Source organism: Doryrhamphus excisus, chromosome 2 (genome assembly GCF_030265055.1).
Source record: "Doryrhamphus excisus isolate RoL2022-K1 chromosome 2, RoL_Dexc_1.0, whole genome shotgun sequence".
Taxonomy (NCBI): Eukaryota; Metazoa; Chordata; class Actinopteri; order Syngnathiformes; family Syngnathidae; genus Doryrhamphus; species Doryrhamphus excisus.
In genome coordinates this window covers 9,468,338-9,494,447 of record NC_080467.1, presented here as the reverse complement: position 1 = coordinate 9,494,447, position 26,110 = coordinate 9,468,338, and the positions used below count along the sequence as shown (strand labels likewise).

The 26,110-nt window shown below is 44.2% G+C and overlaps 1 protein-coding gene across 6 annotated transcripts; it reads right to left on the bottom strand.

Annotated features, from left to right (window-relative positions):
- Positions 1–74: 74 nt before the first annotated feature.
- On the bottom strand, positions 75–26,092 carry LOC131103486 (myomegalin-like). Of its 6 annotated transcripts, none has more exons than XM_058049805.1 (39): positions 25,855–26,092; positions 25,596–25,766; positions 25,414–25,524; positions 25,196–25,333; positions 24,937–25,116; positions 24,664–24,858; positions 24,382–24,573; positions 24,047–24,170; positions 23,834–23,973; positions 23,636–23,752; positions 23,413–23,556; positions 23,222–23,334; positions 23,007–23,146; positions 21,846–21,986; positions 21,673–21,770; positions 21,459–21,593; positions 20,224–20,319; positions 19,991–20,142; positions 19,625–19,907; positions 18,150–19,542; positions 17,929–18,030; positions 17,459–17,577; positions 17,042–17,388; positions 16,731–16,951; positions 16,556–16,607; positions 14,525–14,679; positions 13,974–14,258; positions 13,768–13,893; positions 13,574–13,690; positions 13,320–13,509; positions 13,011–13,123; positions 2,083–2,304; positions 1,960–2,010; positions 1,653–1,885; positions 1,424–1,573; positions 1,225–1,363; positions 764–810; positions 625–664; positions 75–337 (listed from the first exon to the last, which is right to left on the bottom strand). In XM_058049805.1, exons 1-39 carry the CDS (start codon positions 26,044–26,046, stop codon positions 267–269), a joined length of 7,035 nt encoding a protein of 2,344 aa, XP_057905788.1. In that variant the 5' UTR covers positions 26,047–26,092; the 3' UTR covers positions 75–266. The 6 variants fall into 6 exon arrangements, with proteins under 6 accessions (XP_057905788.1, XP_057905797.1, XP_057905812.1 ...); XM_058049814.1 differs by having other exon boundaries at positions 13,574–13,687; XM_058049829.1 differs by having other exon boundaries at positions 13,974–14,240.
- Positions 26,093–26,110: the final 18 nt, after the last annotated feature.

Below are 26,110 nucleotides of genomic sequence, written 5' to 3'. Positions count from 1 at the left end.
CATTGTTCTTCAACCTCCCTCACTGGATAAAAAATACAGTTAGTCATACAGTCCTTATTCTCTGTGCATGTGTATATATATATATATATATATATATATATATATTTATAAACAAAAACACTATGTACAAATACAAGGCATTTAAAACAAAACTTACAACTTCAGTACCTAAAACTCAAAGCAGATTTGGTGCAATTTAAGTACAAAAAAAAAAGTTTGACAGCCAGGTAAGGTGGTGAACACGCTCACAGCAGCAGGAAGAGTCTTCACTGCTCTTCTGAGTCAGAACGTCTTCCGGGATAAACACCGCCCTCTACTGGCCATTCACAGGTACTTCCTGAAACAGAAACAGACTTAACTTAAATACACTACATGCGTGTGGCAAGAGAGACAAGCAGCCAGCAGATCCATCCATTGCATGCGTGTGACATCTTGTTGACTGCAAGGCACAGTTTGCATTCAGGAAATAGCCTTTAGCTCAGCATCATCAAAATCTATTCAAGATGAACGACCAAGCGTTATGCTATCAAGATGCATGATGTCAGAGTAGCTTCATGCAAACACCACATCATCATCATCATCATCATGGCCATGCGACAGAATGTCAACATCACGCTCACTGACCTGCTGCTCTTCTAGGGCCAAACAGGTAACACTGATTTGTCTAACATTATGTCAGAAGATAAAACAAAACAAGGTGATTTTTTTTTTTTTTACTGCAGTTTGACATTCTTCTTTGTAGGTTTCTGTGTGGACAACTCACCTCTAAATTGGACCGGGCCTTCTTCAACACTCCGTATGTGAGCGACACTGCATGAGGGAAAGCGGTTTTTACTTTGGGAAAGCTCGACCTGATACACAAAACTACTAAAGCTACATGTGAAATATCAAGGTTTATAATATTCATAGCAATATTAAGAATCTTACATGGTAGAATGTCTTCATCATTCTCGTTTTTGTGGAACCTTAAAGTTACACCAAACCTAAAGCTGTTGTTTTTTTTTTTTTTATAGATGTGACCCATAACTTTTGTCTTTAAACAAAAAGATGGCTTTTTTAAATAAAAGTTAAATCCGACATTTGCATGTGGACGAGAGCTCAAAGATGGCCGAGGGTGGAATTGAACCCTGGTCTCCTAGCTGTGAGGTCTGCACGCTAACCACTAGACCGCTGTGCTGCCCTGGAAAAGGATTGAAAGTGTAAAAGAATAATCTTGCAGCTTACGTTGGTCATAGATGACTCTCTCCATGCCATCTTTCAGCTGATCGGTGGTTCGCAGGCGTTTGACGGCGCTGTTGAGCACCCTCTCCTGCTGCGACAGCCGACTCTTCAGTCGAGCGATCTCGTTCTTCAGCAGCTCATCCTGGCGGGTAGATGGATCAGACGACCGGCGTGGATTCACGGATGCGCGTTTGTGTGGTACCTGCTGGTTGTTGGCGGCGCCCCCCACTGTGGCACCAGCTGGCAGAGAGACCCTCCACACCAGCTTGAGCAGCCGGGCGGCCTCCTCCAGAACCTGCTGCATGGTGCTCACGCTGCCGGATAACTTTCTCACGCTCTGATCGTCTACCATCTGCGAAGGCGAGCGTATGCGAGTTAGCGCTCCTGACCGAAAAGACTTAACACGTCGGGGGGGGCCGAGGTTGGTGTACCTTGTGGCTCCGACACTCCTGCAGCTGAGCGTCCATGCTGCGCGACAGCTTGCGGCCGTCTGAGATGTGCCTCCGCAGGGCTCTGTAGTCCTCCACCAGGGCCAGGATGTGGCGCCCGTTGGGGTTGGCCCACGCGCGGTGGCCCGGCACCAGGCGGGACGGGGCGCTAGTGGCGCTCTCACCTGAGCTGCTATTACCTCCGTCCACATCGGCGGGCACGCGACCATCGGCTTCTGGTGAGAGATTTGGGCATGTGTGAGACACATGACCCGGGCATGGAACGTCAACTCGAGCAAGGTGGTCTCACCGTGGAGGACGGCGCCATCCTCCTCACGACCTGGCGACCTGCTGCCTTCATCTGCACGCAGGCCAACAACACTCAGTCACATGACAACAAGGATGATGCAGGAGTAAGGTCAGTCCTTCACACCTTGAGAGGACATCACGTAGTTGATGTTGATGGTGTCAGAGCGTGCGGCGCCTCGCTGGAACTGTTCCTCCAGCTTGTCACGGAGCAACGTGTTGGCCTCGATGCTCCGCTCCAGCTGAAGCCTCAGGTGACGGATCTCCGACAGCAGCTCCCCCAGGTCCAACGAGCCCGAGGGTGGGGCCTCCAGAGTCGCACCACTGGATGGTTCTGAAGGAGGCAGTACTGTAACATGGATGCAGAAATCCTAAGGTTAGTATCTTGTTTTTTTTAACTTGCTTCTAATGCACTTTTCTGGTCAAAAAACGGGAAACCTCACACACACTCAACAGGGGGCTCAGAAGAGCCCAAAAACAGCATAAAATGCCAAAGTTTGAATTTGGTAATTTTTGACAAAAAACATTTTTTCTGGGTTTTTTTTTTCAACTTGCTTCTAATACACGTTTATGGTAAAAAAATAAACAAAAAACAGCGGAAACCTCACACACACTCAACAGGGGCCCCAGAAGCACCCAAAAAGGGAATAAAATGCCAGTTTTCAATTTTGTGATTTGTTAGTATGTCGTTTTTTTCAATTTTTTCAACTTGCTGAAAATGCACTTTTCTGGTCAAAAAAACAGCGGAAACCTCACACACACTAAACAGGGGCCCCAGAAGCACCCAAAAGGGAATAAAATGCCAGTTTTCAATTTTGTGATTTTTGAAAAAAACGTAAGTATGTCGTTTTTTTCAATTTTTTCAACTCTCTGAAAATGCACTTTTCTGGTCAAAAAAACAGCGGAAACCTCACACACACTAAACAGGGGCCCCAGAAGCACCCAAAAGGGAATAAAATGCCAGTTTTCAATTTTGTGATTTTTGAAAAAAACGTAAGGGGTTAGTATGTCGTTTTTTTTTAATTTTTTCAACTTGCTGAAAATGCACTTTTCTGGTCAAAAAAACAGCGGAAACCTCACACACACTCAACAGGGGGCCCAGAAGAGCCCAAAAATGGCATAAAATGCCAAAGTTTGAGGGTGTTGATTTTTGAAAAAAACGTAAGGGGTCAGTATGTCGTTTTTTCAATTTTTTCAACTTGCTGAAAATGCACTTTTCTGGTCAAAAAAACAGCGGAAACCTCACACACACTCAACAGGGGGCCCAGAAGAGCCCAAAAATGGCATAAAATGCCAAAGTTTGAGGGTGTTGATTTTTGAAAAAAACGTAAGGGGTCAGTATGTCGTTTTTTCAATTTTTTCAACTTGCTGAAAATGCACTTTTCTGGTCAAAAAAACAGCGGAAACCTCACACACACTCAACAGGGGCCCCAGAAGCACCCAAAAATGGCATAAAATGCCAAAGTTTGAGGGTGTTGATTTTTGAAAAAAACGTAAGGGGTTAGTATGTCGTTTTTTCAATTTTTTCAACTTGCTGAAAATGCACTTTTCTGGTCAAAAAAACAGCGGAAACCTCACACACACTCAACAGGGGCCCCAGAAGCACCCAAAAAGGGAATAAAATGCCAGTTTTCAATTTTGTGATTTTTGAAAAAAACGTAAGGGGTTAGTATGTCGTTTTTTTTTAATTTTTTCAACTTGCTGAAAATGCACTTTTCTGGTCAAAAAAACAGCGGAAACCTCACACACACTAAACAGGGGCCCCAGAAGCACCCAAAAGGGAATAAAATGCCAGTTTTCAATTTTGTGATTTTTGAAAAAAACGTAAGTATGTCGTTTTTTTCAATTTTTTCAACTCTGAAAATGCACTTTTCTGGTCAAAAAAACAGCGGAAACCTCACACACACTAAACAGGGGCCCCAGAAGCACCCAAAAGGGAATAAAATGCCAGTTTTCAATTTTGTGATTTTTGAAAAAAACGTAAGTATGTCGTTTTTTTCAATTTTTTCAACTCTCTGAAAATGCACTTTTCTGGTCAAAAAAACAGCGGAAACCTCACACACACTAAACAGGGGCCCCAGAAGCACCCAAAAGGGAATAAAATGCCAGTTTTCAATTTTGTGATTTTTGAAAAAAACGTAAGGGGTTAGTATGTCGTTTTTTTAAAATTTTTTCAACTTGCTGAAAATGCACTTTTCTGGTCAAAAAAACAGCGGAAACCTCACACACACTCAACAGGGGCCCCAGAAGCACCCAAAAATGGCATAAAATGCCAAAGTTTGAGGTTGTTGATTTTTGAAAAAAACATAAGGGGTTAGTACAGTGAAGAAAATAAGTATTTGAACACCCTGCTATTTTGCTATTTCTCCCACTTAGAAATCATGGAGGGGTCTGAAATTTTCATCGTAGGTGCATGTCCACTGTGAGAGAGATAAACTAAAAAGAAAAATCCAGAAATCACAATGCATGATTTTTTAACAATTTATTTGTGTGATACAGCTGCAAATAAGTATTTGAACACCTGTGTATCATCTAGAATTCTGACCCTGAAAGACCTGTTAGTCTGCCCATTAGAAGTCCACCTGCACTCCATGTATCATCCTGAATCAGATGCACCTGTTTGAGGTCGTTAGCTGCATAAAGACACCTGTCCACCCCATACAATCAGTAAGACTTTAACTTGTAACATGGCGAAGACCAAAGAGCTGTCCAAAGACACCAGAGACAAAATTGTACACCTCCACAAGGCTGGAAAGGGCTACGGAGCAATTACCAAGCAGCTTGGTGAAAAAAGGTCCACTGTTGGAGCTATCATTAGAAAATGGAAGAAGCTAAACATGACGGTCAATCTCAATCGGAGTGGAGCCCCATGCAAGATATCACCTCGTGGGGTCTCAATGATTCTAAGAAAGGTGAGGAATCAGCCCAGAACTACACGACAGGACTTGGTCAATGACCTGAAAAGAGCTGGGACCACCGTTTCCAAGGTTACTGTAGGTAATACACTAAGACGTCATGATGTGAAATCATGCATGGCACGAAAGGTTCCCCTGCTTAAACCAGCACATGTCAAGGCCCGTCTTAAGTTTGCATATGACCATTTGGATGATACAGAGGAGTCATGGGAGAAAGTTTTATGGTCAGATGAGACCAAAATAGAACTTTTTGGTCATAATTCCAATAAGCGTGTTTGGAGGAAGAAGAATGAAGAGTACAATCCGAAGAACACCATCCCTACTGTGAAGCATGGGGGTGGTAGCATCATGCTTTGGGGGTGTTTTTCTGCACATGGGACAGGACGAGTGCACTGCATTAAAGAGAGGATGACTGGGGCCGTGTATTGTGAGATTTTGGGGAACAACCTCCTTCCCTCTGTCAGAGCATTGAAGATGGGTCGTGGCTGGGTCTTCCAACACGACAACGACCCGAAGCACACAGCCAGGAAAACCAAGGAGTGGCTCCGTAAGAAGCATATCAAGGTTCTAGCATGGCCCAGCCAGTCTCCAGACCTGAACCCAATCGAAAATCTTTGGAGGGAGCTCAAACTCCGTGTTTCTCAGCGACAGCCCAGAAACCTGACTGATCTAGAGAAGATCTGTGTGGAGGAGTGGGCCAAGATCCCTCCTGCAGTGTGTGCAAACCTGGTGAAAAACTACAGGAAACGTTTGACCTCTGTAATAGCAAACAAAGGCTACTGTACCAAATATTAACATTCATTTTCTCAGGTGTTCAAATACTTATTAGCAGCTGTATCACACAAATAAATTGTTAAAAAAATCATGCATTGTGATTTCTGGATTTTTCTTTTTAGTTTATCTCTCTCACAGTGGACATGCACCTACGATGAAAATTTCAGACCCCTCCATGATTTCTAAGTGGGAGAAATAGCAAAATAGCAGGGTGTTCAAATACTTATTTTCTTCACTGTATGTCTTTTTTTTTTTTTTTTTTTTTTCAACTTGCTGAAAATGCACTTTTCTGGTCAAAAAAACAGCGGAAACCTCACACACACTCAACAGGGGGCCCAGAAGAGCCCAAAAAGGGAATAAAATGCCAGTTTTCAATTTTGTGATTTTTGAAAAAAACGTAAGGGGTTAGTATGTCGTTTTTTTCAATTTTTTCAACTCTCTGAAAATGCACTTTTCTGGTCAAAAAAACAGCGGAAACCTCACACACACTCAACAGGGGGCCCAGAAGAGCCCAAAAATGGCATAAAATGCCAAAGTTTGAGGGTGTTGATTTTTGAAAAAAACGTAAGGGGTCAGTATGTCGTTTTTTCAATTTTTTCAACTTGCTGAAAATGCACTTTTCTGGTCAAAAAAACAGCGGAAACCTCACACACACTCAACAGGGGCCCCAGAAGCACCCAAAAATGGCATAAAATGCCAAAGTTTGAGGGTGTTGATTTTTGAAAAAAACGTAAGGGGTTAGTATGTCGTTTTTTCAATTTTTTCAACTTGCTGAAAATGCACTTTTCTGGTCAAAAAAACAGCGGAAACCTCACACACACTCAACAGGGGCCCCAGAAGCACCCAAAAAGGGAATAAAATGCCAGTTTTCAATTTTGTGATTTTTGAAAAAAACGTAAGGGGTTAGTATGTCGTTTTTTTTTAATTTTTTCAACTTGCTGAAAATGCACTTTTCTGGTCAAAAAAACAGCGGAAACCTCACACACACTAAACAGGGGCCCCAGAAGCACCCAAAAGGGAATAAAATGCCAGTTTTCAATTTTGTGATTTTTGAAAAAAACGTAAGTATGTCGTTTTTTTCAATTTTTTCAACTCTGAAAATGCACTTTTCTGGTCAAAAAAACAGCGGAAACCTCACACACACTAAACAGGGGCCCCAGAAGCACCCAAAAGGGAATAAAATGCCAGTTTTCAATTTTGTGATTTTTGAAAAAAACGTAAGTATGTCGTTTTTTTCAATTTTTTCAACTCTCTGAAAATGCACTTTTCTGGTCAAAAAAACAGCGGAAACCTCACACACACTAAACAGGGGCCCCAGAAGCACCCAAAAGGGAATAAAATGCCAGTTTTCAATTTTGTGATTTTTGAAAAAAACGTAAGGGGTTAGTATGTCGTTTTTTTAAAATTTTTTCAACTTGCTGAAAATGCACTTTTCTGGTCAAAAAAACAGCGGAAACCTCACACACACTCAACAGGGGCCCCAGAAGCACCCAAAAATGGCATAAAATGCCAAAGTTTGAGGTTGTTGATTTTTGAAAAAAACATAAGGGGTTAGTACAGTGAAGAAAATAAGTATTTGAACACCCTGCTATTTTGCTATTTCTCCCACTTAGAAATCATGGAGGGGTCTGAAATTTTCATCGTAGGTGCATGTCCACTGTGAGAGAGATAAACTAAAAAGAAAAATCCAGAAATCACAATGCATGATTTTTTAACAATTTATTTGTGTGATACAGCTGCAAATAAGTATTTGAACACCTGTGTATCATCTAGAATTCTGACCCTGAAAGACCTGTTAGTCTGCCCATTAGAAGTCCACCTGCACTCCATGTATCATCCTGAATCAGATGCACCTGTTTGAGGTCGTTAGCTGCATAAAGACACCTGTCCACCCCATACAATCAGTAAGACTTTAACTTGTAACATGGCGAAGACCAAAGAGCTGTCCAAAGACACCAGAGACAAAATTGTACACCTCCACAAGGCTGGAAAGGGCTACGGAGCAATTACCAAGCAGCTTGGTGAAAAAAGGTCCACTGTTGGAGCTATCATTAGAAAATGGAAGAAGCTAAACATGACGGTCAATCTCAATCGGAGTGGAGCCCCATGCAAGATATCACCTCGTGGGGTCTCAATGATTCTAAGAAAGGTGAGGAATCAGCCCAGAACTACACGACAGGACTTGGTCAATGACCTGAAAAGAGCTGGGACCACCGTTTCCAAGGTTACTGTAGGTAATACACTAAGACGTCATGATGTGAAATCATGCATGGCACGAAAGGTTCCCCTGCTTAAACCAGCACATGTCAAGGCCCGTCTTAAGTTTGCATATGACCATTTGGATGATACAGAGGAGTCATGGGAGAAAGTTTTATGGTCAGATGAGACCAAAATAGAACTTTTTGGTCATAATTCCAATAAGCGTGTTTGGAGGAAGAAGAATGAAGAGTACAATCCGAAGAACACCATCCCTACTGTGAAGCATGGGGGTGGTAGCATCATGCTTTGGGGGTGTTTTTCTGCACATGGGACAGGACGAGTGCACTGCATTAAAGAGAGGATGACTGGGGCCGTGTATTGTGAGATTTTGGGGAACAACCTCCTTCCCTCTGTCAGAGCATTGAAGATGGGTCGTGGCTGGGTCTTCCAACACGACAACGACCCGAAGCACACAGCCAGGAAAACCAAGGAGTGGCTCCGTAAGAAGCATATCAAGGTTCTAGCATGGCCCAGCCAGTCTCCAGACCTGAACCCAATCGAAAATCTTTGGAGGGAGCTCAAACTCCGTGTTTCTCAGCGACAGCCCAGAAACCTGACTGATCTAGAGAAGATCTGTGTGGAGGAGTGGGCCAAGATCCCTCCTGCAGTGTGTGCAAACCTGGTGAAAAACTACAGGAAACGTTTGACCTCTGTAATAGCAAACAAAGGCTACTGTACCAAATATTAACATTCATTTTCTCAGGTGTTCAAATACTTATTAGCAGCTGTATCACACAAATAAATAGTTAAAAAAATCATGCATTGTGATTTCTGGATTTTTCTTTTTAGTTTATCTCTCTCACAGTGGACATGCACCTACGATGAAAATTTCAGACCCCTCCATGATTTCTAAGTGGGAGAAATAGCAAAATAGCAGGGTGTTCAAATACTTATTTTCTTCACTGTATGTCTTTTTTTTTTTTTTTTTTTTCAACTTGCTGAAAATGCACTTTTCTGGTCAAAAAAACAGCGGAAACCTCACACACACTCAACAGGGGCCCCAGAAGCACCCAAAAATGGCATAAAATGCCAAAGTTTGAGGGTGTTGATTTTTGAAAAAAACGTAAGGGGTTAGTATGTCGTTTTTTCAATTTTTTCAACTTGCTGAAAATGCACTTTTCTGGTCAAAAAAACAGCGGAAACCTCACACACACTCAACAGGGGCCCCAGAAGCACCCAAAAAGGGAATAAAATGCCAGTTTTCAATTTTGTGATTTTTGAAAAAAACGTAAGGGGTTAGTATGTCGTTTTTTTTTAATTTTTTCAACTTGCTGAAAATGCACTTTTCTGGTCAAAAAAACAGCGGAAACCTCACACACACTAAACAGGGGCCCCAGAAGCACCCAAAAGGGAATAAAATGCCAGTTTTCAATTTTGTGATTTTTGAAAAAAACGTAAGTATGTCGTTTTTTTCAATTTTTTCAACTCTGAAAATGCACTTTTCTGGTCAAAAAAACAGCGGAAACCTCACACACACTAAACAGGGGCCCCAGAAGCACCCAAAAGGGAATAAAATGCCAGTTTTCAATTTTGTGATTTTTGAAAAAAACGTAAGTATGTCGTTTTTTTCAATTTTTTCAACTCTCTGAAAATGCACTTTTCTGGTCAAAAAAACAGCGGAAACCTCACACACACTCAACAGGGGGCCCAGAAGAGCCCAAAAAGGGAATAAAATGCCAGTTTTCAATTTTGTGATTTTTGAAAAAAACGTAAGGGGTTAGTATGTCGTTTTTTTCAATTTTTTCAACTCTCTGAAAATGCACTTTTCTGGTCAAAAAAACAGCGGAAACCTCACACACACTCAACAGGGGGCCCAGAAGAGCCCAAAAATGGCATAAAATGCCAAAGTTTGAGGGTGTTGATTTTTGAAAAAAACGTAAGGGGTTAGTATGTCGTTTTTTCCAATTTTTTCAACTTGCTGAAAATGCACTTTTCTGGTCAAAAAAACAGCGGAAACCTCACACACACTCAACAGGGGGCCCAGAAGAGCCCAAAAATGGCATAAAACGCCAAAGTTTGAGGGTGTTGATTTTTGAAAAAAACGTAAGGGGTTAGTATGTCGTTTTTTCAATTTTTTCAACTTGCTGAAAATGCACTTTTCTGGTAAAAAAAAAAACAGCGGGAACCTCACACACACTCAACAGGGGCCCCAGAAGCACCCAAAAAGGGAATAAAATGCCAAAGTTTGAGGGTGTTGATTTTTGAAAAAAACGTAAGGGGTTAGTATGTCATTTTTTTCAATTTTTTCAACTTGCTGAAAATGCACTTTTCTGGTCAAAAAAACAGCGGAAACCTCACACACACTCAACAGGGGCCCCAGAAGCACCCAAAAAGGGAATAAAATGCCAGTTTTCAATTTTGTGATTTGTTAGTATGTCGTTTTTTTCAATTTTTTCAACTTGCTGAAAATGCACTTTTCTGGTCAAAAAAACAGCGGAAACCTCACACACACTTAACAGGGGGCCCAGAAGAGCCCAAAAATGGCATAAAATGCCAAAGTTTGAGGGTGTTGATTTTTGAAAAAAACGTAAGGGGTTAGTATGTCGTTTTTTCAATTTTTTCAACTTGCTGAAAATGCACTTTTCTGGTAAAAAAAAAAACAGCGGGAACCTCACACACACTCAACAGGGGCCCCAGAAGCACCCAAAAAGGGAATAAAATGCCAAAGTTTGAGGGTGTTGATTTTTGAAAAAAACGTAAGGGGTTAGTATGTCATTTTTTTCAATTTTTTCAACTTGCTGAAAATGCACTTTTCTGGTCAAAAAAACAGCGGAAACCTCACACACACTCAACAGGGGCCCCAGAAGCACCCAAAAAGGGAATAAAATGCCAGTTTTCAATTTTGTGATTTGTTAGTATGTCGTTTTTTTCAATTTTTTCAACTTGCTGAAAATGCACTTTTCTGGTCAAAAAAACAGCGGAAACCTCACACACACTTAACAGGGGGCCCAGAAGAGCCCAAAAATGGCATAAAATGCCAAAGTTTGAGGGTGTTGATTTTTGAAAAAAACGTAAGGGGTTAGTATGTCGTTTTTTCAATTTTTTCAACTTGCTGAAAATGCACTTTTCTGGTCAAAAAAACAGCGGAAACCTCACACACACTAAACAGGGGCCCCAGAAGCACCCAAAAGGGAATAAAATGCCAGTTTTCAATTTTGTGATTTTTGAAAAAAACGTAAGGGGTTAGTATGTCGTTTTTTTTTTATTTTTTCAACTTGCTGAAAATGCACTTTTCTGGTCAAAAAAACAGCGGAAACCTCACACACACTCAACAGGGGGCCCAGAAGAGCCCAAAAATGGCATAAAATGCCAAAGTTTGAGGTTGTTGATTTTTGAAAAAAACATAAGGGGTTAGTATGTCTTTTTTTTTTTTTTTTTCAACTTGCTGAAAATGCACTTTTCTGGTCAAAAAAACAGCGGAAACCTCACACACACTCAACAGGGGCCCCAGAAGCACCCAAAAAGGGAATAAAATGCCAGTTTTCAATTTTGTGATTTTTGAAAAAAACGTAAGGGGTTAGTATGTCGTTTTTTTTAATTTTTTCAACTTGCTGAAAATGCACTTTTCTGGTCAAAAAAACAGCGGAAACCTCACACACACTTAACAGGGGGCCCAGAAGAGCCCAAAAATGGCATAAAATGCCAAAGTTTGAGGGTGTTGATTTTTGAAAAAAACGTAAGGGGTTAGTATGTTGTTTTTTTCAATTTTTTCAACTTGCTGAAAATTCACTTTTCTGGTCAAAAAAACAGCGGAAACCTCACACACACTCAACAGGGGCCCCAGAAGCACCCAAAAAGGGAATAAAATGCCAAAGTTTGAGGGTGTTGATTTTTGAAAAAAAACGTAAGGGGTTAGTATGTCGTTTTTTTCAATTTTTTCAACTTGCTGAAAATGCACTTTTCTGGTCAAAAAAACAGCGGAAACCTCACACACACTCAGCAGGGGGGGCAGAAGAGCCCAAAAATGGTTTTTTTTTTACAAAAAACATCGTTTTTTTTCTGGGGGTTTACGTTTATGGCCTCACACACACTCAACAGGAGCCCTAGAAGCACCCAAAAACAGTGTCAAATCCCAATGTTTGAATTTGGTGATTTTTGACACAAAAACATCGTTTTTTTATGTGTTTTTTTTTCAACTTGCTTCTAATACACGTTTATGGTAAAAAAAAAAAAAAAAAAAAACGGGAAACCTCACACACACTTAACAAGAGCCCTAGAAGCACCCAAAAACAGCATAAAATGCCAATGTTTGAATTTGGTGATTTTTGAGGGCGGCCATTTCCTTGGATATCTTTTCATATCCTTTTCCTGTTTTATACAGTTGAATCACCTTATTTCGCAGGTCCTTGGACAATTCTTTTGCTTTGTCATTTAGATGTAGAATAGATACATAATACGCAACTATATCGTCACTTTGTTATAGTATACTAGCGCTAACATAGTTTTCCTTTTCAGCCTATACCAGGGGTCGGCAACCTTTACTATGAAAAGAGCCATTTCACCCACTTGCCCACTAAAGAAAAATAGCCTGGAGCCGCAAAACGTTGTATGTTTAAAACAACATTGGAGGGAAAAAAAAAAGACGAGTTGGAGTACTCTTGCTAGTACTGGAGATAAACTTTTGTTTTTAAATGAGCTCTAATTTATTTTTTAGAATCGTCAAATAACTCATTAATAATAATTAATAACTCAAATAACTCAAAGTATTACTCATTTCCCTTCATGTTAACCTGTCAGAGAGAACTGGATAGCATCCTGTCTGCTCATTCAGTCACCAGTCAGAACTCAGTCAGGATGCATTCATGGTCTCACACAAAGTTGGATTTTTGTAAACTCATAACAAAGACGTGCATTTTCACCACACGGGTGCTAAAAAATATTCAAGCATTGCAAAGGGAGCCGCAACAAAGAGGCTGGAGAGCCACATGCGGCTCTGGAGCCGCGGGTTGCTGACCCCTGGCCTATACTAATCTAATACTACATAGTATGTCCATAGTAGTTTACACGCTACTAAACTCAGAGTTTACTAGTATAAAAGCTGTACTAGCCTTTGTCGACATTGTTGTGTGAACGCTATTTATCATGTTACTATGTTGTCGTTACTTACGTGTTGCGTTGCTCTTGATCTTCTCGTGGACCTGCACCTCCACACGCAGTGACTGCAGGAGGTGTTGCGAGTCGCTCAGCTGCTGTCTGTGGAGCTTCAGCTGGCCCTGCAGGCTGGACGAGAAGACACGTTGGTCATGTGCTTGCTACTATAAAAATGAAAGGAACTGACCGAGGGAAAGGAGGAGTGAAATGCTAAACTAGCCTCTCCGTTTCATGTTTCAGGCTGGCTTCACTGTGTTATTTAGGCAACAGGTCACTCACAGGAGCTGCACTAATGAGGAGCATCATGGAGACGTCGAGATCATACCTGCTCAGCAGCTCCTGGCTCGCGTGCAGAGACTCCTGCAGGTGCGCGTTCTCTCGGCCGCTGAGCTCCAGCTGATCCTGGAGCCTCTGGTTCTCCTGCCTGAAGACCTCACACTCCTTCCTGCTCTGCTCCAATTTGGCAGTGCGTCTCGCCAGGTTTCCCTGCAGCCTCTCGCTCTCCTTCTGCTTGTCTGGAAGAAGAAATGGCGTGGCGTGCACGTCTACAAGAGGCCAAACGTGTGTTGTGAAGGTTACCTTTACACTCCAGGTGGAGCTGCTCCTTCAGCGCTTGGTTCTGACCCCAAAGGAAGCGCACCTCATTGACCAGCTGCTGTTGCTCCTCGTTCCCATGGATGAAGATGTTAGTGGCTGCTGTTCGCACGCACATGATCATCAATGAGCAAACAGGTTAAGCACGGGCGTCCGTGATCCAGAGAGAGGGGGGTCACCTGGGTCTTTCTCCACCTCGGCGAGCTTCTTCTCAAGCTGCTCCCTCAGGCGGTCGTTGGTGGAGATGCTCTCCTCCAGACGCTGTCTTAACGCTCGAATCTCCTGCAGATGTTCTGACAGCAGGTCTGATTGGACAAAGCGTTAGATCGAGGCTGACCAGTTTGCTAAATAAAATGTAACCTCAGCCTCTCTTCTACGTTCCTACCTGCGTTGATGGCGCTCACTTGTGCCGAAGGTTTTGTTTGTGAGTCCGCCTCCTCGTGCAGCTCCTGGTCCTGTTGGTGGGCCATGATGGAGTGGTGCAGGTCCAGTTCGCTACGCAGGGTGGCGTTGAGCTGCTCGCTGCTCCTCAGCTGCTCCTGCAAGCGTCCGTTCTCCCTCTGCAGCCCCAGCAGTCTGCTTCCCGTTTCCTGCTCGCCGCCCACGCCCTCCTTGGCTCCTCCCCCTACCAGGACATCCAGGCCAGAAGCATCTCTGACACGCCACTGATCTGCACGTGAATGCAACAGTCAATGAGGAAGCGTCCGAGTGTCCGTGCCCAGCAAGCTACAAGTTTCTCTCCTCTGACAGAAGCGGATAGGAGTCAATGAATAATGCAAGTCTAAGTGGGGGGTGGAAACCTGACGCCTCGTCGCACCAGAATGATCCTGAGTGGAAAAGAAGTGCTGGGACAAAGCCTGGGCTGGGCGGCCACCACTTGAAACTATGCTTACGTCAAACTTTGTTTCATATCCAGAAGAAAATACAATCACGTGCCTTGTGTGGGTGGGCTGCCACGGCAGGAGGACACCGTCCTGTCCGAGGGGTTCAGGTCAGAGTGGGAGCTGTGGTGGCTGCTGGGACTGTGACCTCTGACCTGACTCTGCAGGCTCTGAATGAGGCGGTTCTTCTCCTGAAGCTCAGTGGCCAACCTGAGGGGGAGAAATGAGGAGTGGAAAGGTCAGCCGTGTTAACACTAAAGTCCAGGCTGGTCAGGTGTGTCCAAAGTGTGCCGCGGGTGCCATTTGTGGCCCTTGACACATTCTAAAAATACAATTTGACAAGAAAACAGCAGTAATTTTACAAGAATAAAGTAATAATATTACCAGAAAAGATGATTTTAGGAGCATAAAAAATCCAATTTTTTTTTTATTTTTAAAGACGTATTTATTTAAGTAAAAATCTCATGAAAAACAAAACAAAATAAATTTTTTGAAAAATATGTTGTGGAAAACGTTACAATGCTACAAGAATAATTCCAAGAGAAAATTTGAAAGAAGAGAGTTGAAATTGTTGGAAAAAATATAAACTGTAAAAAAAAAAAAAAAAAAAGAAAATGTAATTTTATGAGAATAAAGTCCAAACATTAGGAGAACATGTTGTAGAGCGACTGTAGACACTGCCCACAGGCATCAACGCAAACGTTTCTGACTGAGACACTCGAGGGAAGTGGTTCAGCAGAGATAAGTGTGAAATACCTGGTTCCAACTTGGTAGTATGCACTTCCGGGTACACACTCCCTGTTATGCACTTTGTAAGCACACACTACATAGTAAGACTGCACAATTTTCTATCTTAGAGCTGAGATTGCAATTCTCTGGGATGATTGTGTTAACACACACACACGTAATAATTAATTTCTTATGTATATACTAATGATAATGGGAATAATATATTGTAAGATTATAAAGATTCATAAAGCCCAAAACATGGCATCACTCCACAGTACATGCACGTGTAATATAAAGTACAAGCCCCCCCAAAAAAGTCCATTAATGAATCCAATCGCAGTGGTGCCTCAGTGGAGCTACATAACCCTCCCTGGCCGACGGGGAGAGTGAGGAGGAAGGGTTGGCCGTCATGTGAATGATGACAAATACAAAGTGCAGCATCCTTGTGCAAAATGAAAGCGTTGGTGATTCAGCTCAAAGAAAAAAGAAAATGGTCGCCATTTAGAAATTGTGCAGCCCTGCTACATAGTGTGTATTACTAACGGTGCACTGCAATCCACAAAGTGCAAGGTATTATGTCCACACAGCAAACATCATGCCCCACTCACAGGTCCAAACGCTCGCTAGCGCGTTCGGCCATGATGACATTGTGTCGGAGCAAGAAGACAACGTGATGCCGCAGTCGCTCTCGCTCGCCCTCTAGCTCCTGACGCAGATTATCGATGTCCTGCTGGATTTGAGCGGGGCTGTCGGTCGGCCCGTGCGCACTACAAATAAAACATGCCATGTCCTCGATACAATAACATCCCCTGACGGTGATGCCTGACTGATTATTCTGTTGTTGTCCTGATGCGTAACATAGCAGTGACCCACATGTCAGTGATGCAACATCAATTGTTTTGTCAACACACACCCACACACACACACATGAAAGTAGGTCAACAGCCAGACCTCATTCAAACCCAAACACCCAGATGGGGTCAGATGGCAATTAAAGGGAAGAGGAGGAGGAAGGGAGGTCATAAGGCAAACATAAAACACAAAAAATAAAGAAACTGCTAAAGCAGTGACTCTAAAAACCATTAGTCACACGTAGAATCCTTTAAAAAGAGCAACTATTTTAGCTACCATTCTAAAATTATTATTATTATTATTTTTTTTAAATGGGACATTTTGTATGATTAATTCCTAATATACATGTATATTTCTGTCTAAAATCATGAATCACTGCAAGTCTCCAATGATAAAACAAGCACAGTGTTACTTTGTGTGGCCTCTGCAGCCTTCAACAAATACATGTCCTACAGTGGACAGAGAGGTGTCAAATATCTACCAGTAGTGTGAAAGGTTGATGTACCTGCGGGAAAGCTCCAGAGCGGCCATGTCTTCATTATGCGGATGAGCCTCTCCTAGCCGACAGAGCAGAAAGCAAAGCCATAAAATCAGCCTGGTCTGCGTAGTAAGTCAGAACTTTCTTCCAAAAAACTTATCTTTGGATTAGCATGCGTGTTAGCTGCATATTTTCAGTTTACCTCTGTCCAGTCGCTCCAGGATGCTCAGACTCTTGTCCAGCTGCCCTTTGACAACCTCCCCCACGGAGCAGTCCATTTCGCTGGCCTGCAGCATCTCCTGCAAGGCCCTGCTCAGCTCTCCCATCTGCCGCCGCTGCAGGGCACCCAGCCTGCGGCTCTCCTTGATCTGCTGTCTCAGCTGGGACAGCTCCCTGGCCTGTGACTGCACCAGCGAGTCCAGGCTGTGGAACCGACAGATTGAGGTCAGGGGCGAGGGAAGATCCAACTTCCAGGGAATGGGCTATTTACTGCTGTAAGTGAGAAGGCCAAACCTGGCAGGTGATGTAGATCGGCTGCGGGTGTGCTGCAGCTGCTCCTTCATGCTTTGGGTTCTCCCTGCTTCTCTGTTCATCTCTCCATCACCCTCTTTCTCTCGCATCTGCTCCCGACTGGGTCTCCTGTCGTGGCTGCGGCCTTGTGGTCCGTCCTGATCCAGTGACTGGTCAGACGGGCTGGCCACAGGGTCACAGGAATTCCTCCGCAGGAGACTTTGCATTTGGAGGATGACTTTGGTCTGACTTTCCAGCTGGACCTTCAGGTCTCGCACCTGCGTTTGAAGCTGAAGCGGGTCCTCTGAGAGGCTGTAGTCTTCGTAGGCCTGCGGGCTCTTTAGACTGGCCTGAAAACACACAACAGAATTTACGTTTGCTATTTGAATTCCCACTGAGCCGCCATGTGTTATAGACTACCTTGGCCGAGCTCATGGTGGGGGAACTTGGGTATGGAGTGCTGGAGGTGGAGTCCAGATTTTCAGTTGAAGAAAAGTGGGCCTGCTCGAGAAGACCGGGTTTCACAGCCACCTCTGGGTCTGGACATGTGAAAAGGAAGGGGCAGGAAGAATCACAGAAAAAGGTTTGTAGCTTTATTTTAACCGTGCAGCCTGGGAGACACGATGTTTTATAAGTAGGAGATACAGAAGGAAAAGTGAAAGTCATCGGGTGCTGATAAAACATCCAAAACATGCAAGGAGCCATCCATGCACAGCATTGCATGGTATTAAAAAGTGCAGAGGAGAAAGACCACGCTAAAACCAGAAGAAGACACCGTGAGGTTAGGAGGGAGTTATGTTGCAGCTTCTGCTCACCCCCCCATGCAGACCATTACAGAGTCCACGCGAAGGTGTGTGAGATTAGTATCCACTCAGCAAAAGAGGTCTAACCTGTGCTACTGCTCTCTTCCCTATCGTTCTCACTCTTGCCTGTTGTTTCGTAACCCAGGTCCTGCCAATCCACCTGCACACCTTTGTCATCCTTCTCCAGAGCTGGGTTTGGAGGCAATGTTTATGTTAAGTTATCAGATTAGCTCACGGTTTTGTCCTTCACGTGATGATCATGGCTAATCTAAGGAAGCAAGTTCAAACTACAACAGCGGGTGTGTTACCTTTCCATGCGGTATGAGGCGACGGTGTCTTAGTGACCACGGATTGGGCTGTGGCAAGTTTCTCCTCCAAGTTTTTGTAGGCTTTTTTTTTCTCCCTCAGTGCCTTGTGGAGAGTCTCCAGTTGGACCTGAACATTAGGCGGTAATCCCTTGGCATCCGGCAAGGCTGCATGGGCCCTCTCCTCCTGAAGGGAGGCCTGGAGCTCACAGATCCTCTGAGAGTGATCAGTAAGGACCTTACACAGAAGCTGCAGGTTGCGATGGAGCTCTGGGTGGAGTTGTGCCGATGCAGCGCTGCTTGGTTGAGTGGTTTGGGTCCGGTGCTCTAGTGCTTGTCTCGTTTGCAGAGCTTTCTGGAGGTTGTCCAAATGCTCATGTATGTCAGCAGCGGTCAAGGAGCTGGTGTTTGTACCGTGTGCTGCCAGAGAAGCGATGACAGATTCTGTCGAACTAAGGCATTTTGCAAGAACTTTGGTCATTTCATTATTTAAAATTTGACAACTTTCTCGTGCCACTTCCTGATCTCTCAGCTCTTTTTCTTTGAATGATCCTGATGCTATTTGTGTAGAATTACGAGAAGCATTCAGTCTGCCCTGGTCACAGAGCACTTCCTGCAAGGACAGTGAATGTGGTTGTAGGTCGTGCGTAGAACCCTCACTTCCTCCAGAGACCGCTCTCTGACTGTCCTTGTGTGACGCGGCATTCACTGCCTCTATCTTTAAACACAGATCTCTGATTTCGGACTGCTTTTCCTGGCTGTCTGACGACACGATGAGTTTCTCTGCCAAGTTCAAAAGTTGTGTAAGGTGGTTGTTGAGATTCTCCTTCTCTTGTAGTTCTTTCTGTAAGGCCACACATCTGCTGTAGAAGATGGCATCGGATCCCACAGAACCGGAGCCTGTGCCCGTACTGCTGTGTGGTCCACACTCCCCCTGGCTGTCCAGACTACAGGCAGTCAGATACGCAATGGTGGATTCTGCAGCTTGCAAAGCTTCCAAGTACTGGCAATTGAGACGGTCCTTCTCCTGGAGCTGAGTGTGAAGCTCCTCCCAATCGGCCAGCTGCTCGCTGAGCTTGCTGATCAAGGACTCTTTTTCCTGGCACTCCTGGTGAAGGAGTTCCAGCTGGGTAAAAAGAGCAGAGCTGGCCTGGGTGTTATCCAGCATGGGTGTGGCTGGACAGCCGTTCTCACAAGTGGGGCCGTTGGAGGATGTGGGGCAGGTGCTTTGCTGAGCCGACGTGGTGGAGTCTGCAAACAGTTGCTGGCCAGCTTCGCCATGAAAATGTTGGAGCGCATCTGTTCTGACACAATCAGAACCTCTCTCTGAGTTTGGGCTGCTCCAAGCTTCTGTTCTCTGTCTCACTGGAACGGGCAGGCGAGATCTTGTACTGGCCTACAGGTGAAATAGAGAAGTTAAAACACAGACCATGAAATCACATAAAAACAAAGCACTCTGACTACAATACAAAACCTACCCTGTGCTTTGAAATCTTGCTGTGATCATTAGCTTCCTCTGTGGTGACAGGGGTGCCACCATGAATGGCGATCTTCTCATCTTCCTTTGCCAGCCTGGTGACCTCAGCTTGGACTTTAACTGCAGGTTGCAAACTTTCTCTGCTCCGTCTTAATTCAACCTGCTCGTCGCTGCTGTTCCCTGAAGCGTCTCTGCTCTCCTTCTCTTTACTCTCAGTGGACTTCTGCTCCTTCAGCAGGCCTTGCAGTTGCACATTTGCAGCAGTTAGCCTGACCACTTCCTCTCTGTAACATGCAATGCGTTAACAGTTTAGGCAAGTGCATACTCAGTGGAGGCCAGGTATGGATAAAAAAAAAAAAAGACCCACTTTAGGTGCAGGAATGATGCAGCGTCACAGTCAGTCAGCTGGGATTTAAGGGTTGCTCCATCTTGGCTAGTCTCAATAGTGTCTGCATTGGCAGAGTGAGCATGCTCTCTGCTCTGGCCAAGGCCGCTGTCCACACTCTCATCACCTGGGGGCTACATAAGATTAAAAAAAAAAATACGATTATAGCTACGGTGAGCCCTTTTAGGCAAAATTCTGGTCATTTCTGAACGCACCTTCCCCTGTTTGATGTCCGTCTGACATGAACTGTCTCGACAAGACCGCTGCGTTGCGTGACCTAACTGCGGCGTGTCCCTCGTCCCCTGTAGCTGCTAGAGTCATGGGATGGGAGGCGAGTATGACATACGTGACTCGATAAAAAGAAAACTCAATGAGGGAACAGAAGCCAAAAAACACTGCAAAGCGACAGCGGGATGGCGTGACGTGTCTAATGTGGCATGGCGAAGAGAGACCGTTTCATGGGTACACAAAGATAGAGAGACAGGGCTGGTTAGGAACAACAGAGGAAAGAGTAAAGAGGACTTTTTTTCTACAACACGAAATCACACATACAGTTCTATTAAGATAGGAAATTCAAGACATGCTGCATTCAAGACGACTGGGAAGTTTTATGCCGACATAATATATAAGCAATACGGTCAAAATTCATTTTACATTCCACTACCGGTTTTAATATCAAAAATGCTTTAATATGCATTTAGCAGAGGTGGGAGCATGTCAGTGTTTTTGCAAGTCTCAAGTCTGAAGTCATAGGCTCGAAATTCCTGAGTGCCTGCAAGTCATAAAAACTGTTTTGTGTTTATAAAATAAGTAACATGTCATTTTAACAATGTAAAACTATTACATTTAACAAATACCACGAATGCCTTGCTTTCGTTTTTTTTATTTGTTTTAAATAAGATCAGTGACTTATAGAAAAAGTGCTGGCGTGGCACTCACGATTTAGTTAGTGCAGCGAAATGTAATGCCCACACTTGTTGTTTGATTGGATGTGTTGTAGATGCATTCAGTGAGGAAGAAAATGTGTTGTCTTGCTGGAAATTCTCTAATAATATAATTAAATAAAAGCCATTGATGTCAAAGTCCAAGTCGGGTTGCTAATTTTTGGACGATATCATCAAGTGGAGTCCAAAGTCATCAAAATTGGCACTGGAGTTCACACATCGTATAATTAGTCGACAGCGTTGTGTGCGTCGCCTCATTTTCCCAGACTTGACAAATAAGAACTGTGACTTTCAGTGTTTAATCTCAACAATTCCCAGTTTTCTAGAATGCAGCACCATAAGCTAGACACAGCAGAGGTTCAGTTAGGTTGAAAGGTTAGACAGGAAATCCTAAAAGGTGGATTTTATGATGACTGTGTCGTTACTAAATGTGGACATACAGTACCATAAGGTGTCTTATGCTGTGAGATTTAGCAGAGAACAACTCAGTATCTGTGCCCTCTAACCTGGTTCCAGGGGCGACCACTGGCCTCCTTGTTGAAGACATCATTATGGTCGACCTTCTCTAGTGATGCCAGTCTGCTCTGTAGCTGGCTGTTTAAAATATGAAGTCTGCTGACGTAGTCCTCCAGCTCCAGGACCTAATGGTCACAATGTCAGATAAACACAAGTTTGAGATGTTTTTTTCAAGTCATATTATAACTTTAAAAATAAATTCACCTTCTGTTTGAGCTCTTGAGGTGAGCAGTCATCCTGCCCCTCCCCCACGCAGATACTCATATAAGAGGTCTGGTCGCTGATGAAACTCAGCGTGTCAGCTGAGGCAAAAACATTGGAGTTGTGATGATGTCGCATGCCAACCTTAAACACCAAGTGCATTTTCTTGGTCCTACCACAGTCGTTTGCCCCGCCCACTCCACCTCCACGGTTCTGGATGGCCCCCAAGCGGGCCTGCAAGGAGGCATTCCAGCGTTGGGCATCTTCAAGCTGATGCCGCACACTCTCCAGTTCTTTGGGGTCCACTGCGCTCAGACCTGTACATAAGAGTGTAAGACTGTAAGAACGTGGAGATGGAAAGTCGACATTTAAAAAAATATCTACTTTTGACATAAGCAATTTAAGAGAAGTGTTTAGCTGCAAAACCAACATCAGTTCTGTAAAAAAAAGTATCTCCATTTAGTTTTTGTTTTTTTACCGTCGTTTGAAGGGTATTTCATGTTGCTATATAAATGTGAAAATGTCATGCATTGAGCAAAGCTGCACAGATGGAGGTTACATTCAGATGACCTATTTCTACACCTGCCTCACTTGTGTGTGATGACAGACGAGGAAGTGATTGTCATGCAAAAACACACAAAAAAAACACACAAGCACGCTCACATGTGGGTAAACTCTGAAGCACTTTGGGCTTATGGGACTACCTGGGTGCACAGAGACACTTTCAGTCTCAAGGTCGTGCCCTGCTCTTACTCTTAAGAGATTAGGAAAGGAGAGTCCTGTTTAACGCTAACCCTCAGTATGTTTCTCTGGCTTGTTATATAACAAAACGTTTATAGGAGTGGATCTAATTAACGTGGCAGAAGGCTGAATCGGATGGATTAAGACCCGCAGAGACGTGACATCAGGCACAGACAGACAGGAAGTTAACAAGCACACATGATGTTGAAAGACAGGGCAAACAAGACTTTATTCACACGTTTTAATAAATGGACAGACAGTTTGGGGAATGAAAAGTGTTATATGCAAGGAGTGACAGAGACAGCATGCACACAAGCAGGTGATGATGTTGATGAATAGCAGACAGAAGGAGCACAGATGCTAAATGAAAAAAAATCAAATTGAAGTGATCTTGTTAGCATGAGCAAACACATGAGGAGATTTTGGACAAAGATATGTGGGTGTCTCCCATGTGGTCATGAATTCATCTCCATTAATGGGCTTCCTACCAGAACCTCACTTTAGTAGGTCTCCTAGCAACCTAATTGCTAAACACAACCCTAAATGCCCCACCCCCGATTGAGATCATGTGGGAATCTAAAGCGTTTGCACTGCACCTTCTCTGGCTTTTGCTTTGTCTAGCTCTCGCTCCAGGTCGTCCCTGAGCTCCTCGTTTGTCTTGATGCTGTCCTCCAGCTGCTGCCTCAGGAGCTGAACTGCTGTCAGCTCCAGCTGCAAAGCATGGAAACGCTGGGCGCTGCAAAAAGCATTCATTTCTTCAGTAAACTCATTCATTTATTCAATTTAGCTGAATCCAAGGTGGCTGCCCCACCTGTCCTGCTCTTTCACGGTTCTGACTAGGCTGGAGTAGAGCTGCTGCTCGGTCCTCAAAGCCTTGTTCAGAGCCTCATGCTCCTGCTGCAATGCAACAAGGCTGGGCAGCACCTAAAAAAGATGACATGCGTTAAGGGAGTTCTTTTCTATTCCATTAAGAAGACAAGTGGGTTTAGATTTTAAGTTGACCTCTTTCTGGCTGTCTCCTCCAATCATGGTTCTCTCCCGCTGAGGCAGTCCAATAGGCGATCGATCCATGCTGCTGCCAATGACCCTATCCTGGCAGTGATCGCCCTGTGCCTCCCCTCTTTGAGAGAGACGCTGCTGGAGAACCTGCTCAGAGAGGACAAAGAACAGTTCAGACAGATGGAGAACAAAATACAACACTCCATCTAACAAAAGGAACCCTTACATTGATAATCTCATCTTTGGTCTCCAGAGTGGCCGTCAGGGACTCAATGTTGGCGGCCTGACCTTCACCGCGGACCTCCAACTCAGACAGCAATGACTGAAGCTCTGCCAAAGACATCTGGATAAAGAAAGTAGTATCAGTGATAAAAAAAAAACAAAAACAAGCAGTATGTCCAAATAATGGAGCTAAAAATAAGACCTTCAGTTCATTCTCCCTCTTTAGCGATTTGGTGAGTGCCTCCGTTTTCTGTGCCAGCTCTTTCTTCAGGATGACGACAGTCTTTTTGGAGAGTGGAATGTTCTCCACACTGTCATCACTGTTTCTCCTGGACAGCTCAGCTGCAGCGCAGGAAAGTAACAATTCAAAAAGGTGCTGCTAACACCTAAAAATGTGCAGCGAGGTGGGCGTCACCTTCACGCTCCTCTAACTTCTCCTGCATGATCTGGATAGTTTGTCTGAGTTCCAGGACGTGATCCGGTTCTTTGTCTCGCTCCACCATCAAATGGTCCCTCTCCGGGCCACGCTGCAAGAGCCTCTGCAAAAAGACCAACACCCTGACGAACAAGTAATACCTTAAACCAGAAATGAAATAATGCCACCTGAGCCCAAGAGTCATTTGGAATCGGAATGGCAGGAGGGATTAGTGTTTCTGTGGGTGTTCTAATTTCATTCCGCCTCCTTAAGCTTTTACAGTAAGTCAAGCACATTTCACAGCAGAGTGCCTAGTTTATCCGGAAGAGGCTTACATCAATGAGGCTGTCTTTTTCAGCCAGAACGACTCGCAGCTCTGCAGTTTCCAAAGAGCCCTTCTGGGCCGCCGTGGAGCTTTGCTTCTCAGCAGCTAAGAGCTGCTGCTGCCTGTCGGACAGCTGCTTACTCAGTTCCTGAATCTCCTGCGAACGCTCAGAGAGCATGCGGTTGTAGTGCTCTGCAGACTCCTTGTGGGACAAACCACCAGAGAAAAAGACTGAGCGACATAGTGAGGTACAGTGGATTTGATTAAAGTTATTCAGAAGGGTAGGGCTGACCTTAAGGAGTTGGTCCTTGCTCTTAATGGTGGCCAGCAATCCTTCCACAGCACCCTCATTGTCGGCAATGAGCCTTTCCCTGGCTTTCACAGCCTCAGCCAGCATAGCCTCTGTGACCTTTAACCTCTGGCCCATCTGCTCTGCATAGTCGCGTGCTTGACTTTGGGACTGGCTCAACATGGATTCCGCCATTTCCTGCAAAAGATGGCGATGGGCATTTGAGTACAAGATGGCACAGGGTCAAGTCAACAACAGTCAGGCTTGTTAGCTAACCTCCAAATCTTTAGTCTTCCCGCTGAGGGAGAGCTGCAGCTGGCTGATGATGGAGTCTTTCTCCCTCAGCGACCTATTCAGGTTGTCTTCCACGTCTTGCTTGGCTCTCTGCAGGTTCTTCAGTGTGTTTGCAAGATGCTGAAGTTCCACATCCTTCTCCTTAATCAGGCTATCAAAACTCTGCAAGGAAAGATGTGAGAATGATTGTGATGATGTGCTAACATGCATCATCAACTAGAGCCTGCAAATCATTGCTTACATTAATGGTTTCCTCATTGTGCGAAAGCAGGTTATTGAGCCTCTCCAAATCTCTCTCCTTCTCCCGGAGCGACAGCTGCAGCTGGTGTATTTCGTTGTCCTTCTCCTCAATGGCTGCAAACCTCTCATCCAGCGCTTGCTGTGAGTCGGCAGAAATTGGAAACATCAGGGCTGAAAATAAGAATTGCCTACATGAGAAGATGTAACAGCGATGGTCACCTCGAGTGCTTTCTCCTTTTCCTTCAGCCTTTGGCGCAGCTTGGCGAGCACACTGTTGTTTCCTGCTGGGCTCTTGCTCTCCTCAATGTCTCTCACTATGTTCATGTACTCCTGATGATCAAAGACAATCATTACAAGGCCAATACGTACTGTATTTTATTATTAGTGAATAGCATCGTCACCTGGAGTTGCTGCTCTTTATCAGCCAGCGTAGAAGTGAGCCTCTGGATGGTGACTTCATGGGCCTGCACCTTTCTTTTGGTTTGGTCCAACAGCTCCTGGTATTGTTGCTCCAGTGAACCTTCCCTCTCCCCCATCTCACCACTCAGCTTTTTCAGTTGATTGTTCAGATCCTGTGGGGGGAAACAACAAAGCAAATGGTTGAATAAGAACAAGAAATCTGTTTGAAAAGAAGATGTAAATGTTTTCCAGCTGTCTTACGTTTAGGGCTTTGTCTCCCTTTTTCTTCTGCTGTTGCATGTCTTCTAGCTCCACCTCCAGCTGATCCTTGGCCTGCTGCAAGTCAGCCAATTCCTGCTCCTTTCTGTCCAAGGAGCGCTGCAGCTTTTGGGCTTCGAGCACCTTGGCGTGGTGCTCCCCCTGTAGTTGGGCCAACTCGCTTTGCTTTGCCATCAGGAGAGTTTGATGTTCCTCTGCTCCCTGGGAGGTGAAACGCAAAGTATTACATCATCAGTAT

Excerpts from the sequence above, each read along its gene's own strand:
- LOC131103486 (XM_058049805.1), bottom strand. The coding sequence starts at position 26,046 with ATGGCAAAGCAAAGCGAGTTGGCCCAACTACAGGGGGAGCACCACGCC. Across the intron at positions 13,894-13,973 it reads AGTGAGCGCCATCAACGCAG|ACCTGCTGTCAGAACATCTG; the intron begins GTAGGAACGTAG and ends TTGTCCAATCAG. Across the intron at positions 13,691-13,767 it reads CGAGGTGGAGAAAGACCCAG|CAGCCACTAACATCTTCATC; the intron begins GTGACCCCCCTC and ends GCGTGCGAACAG.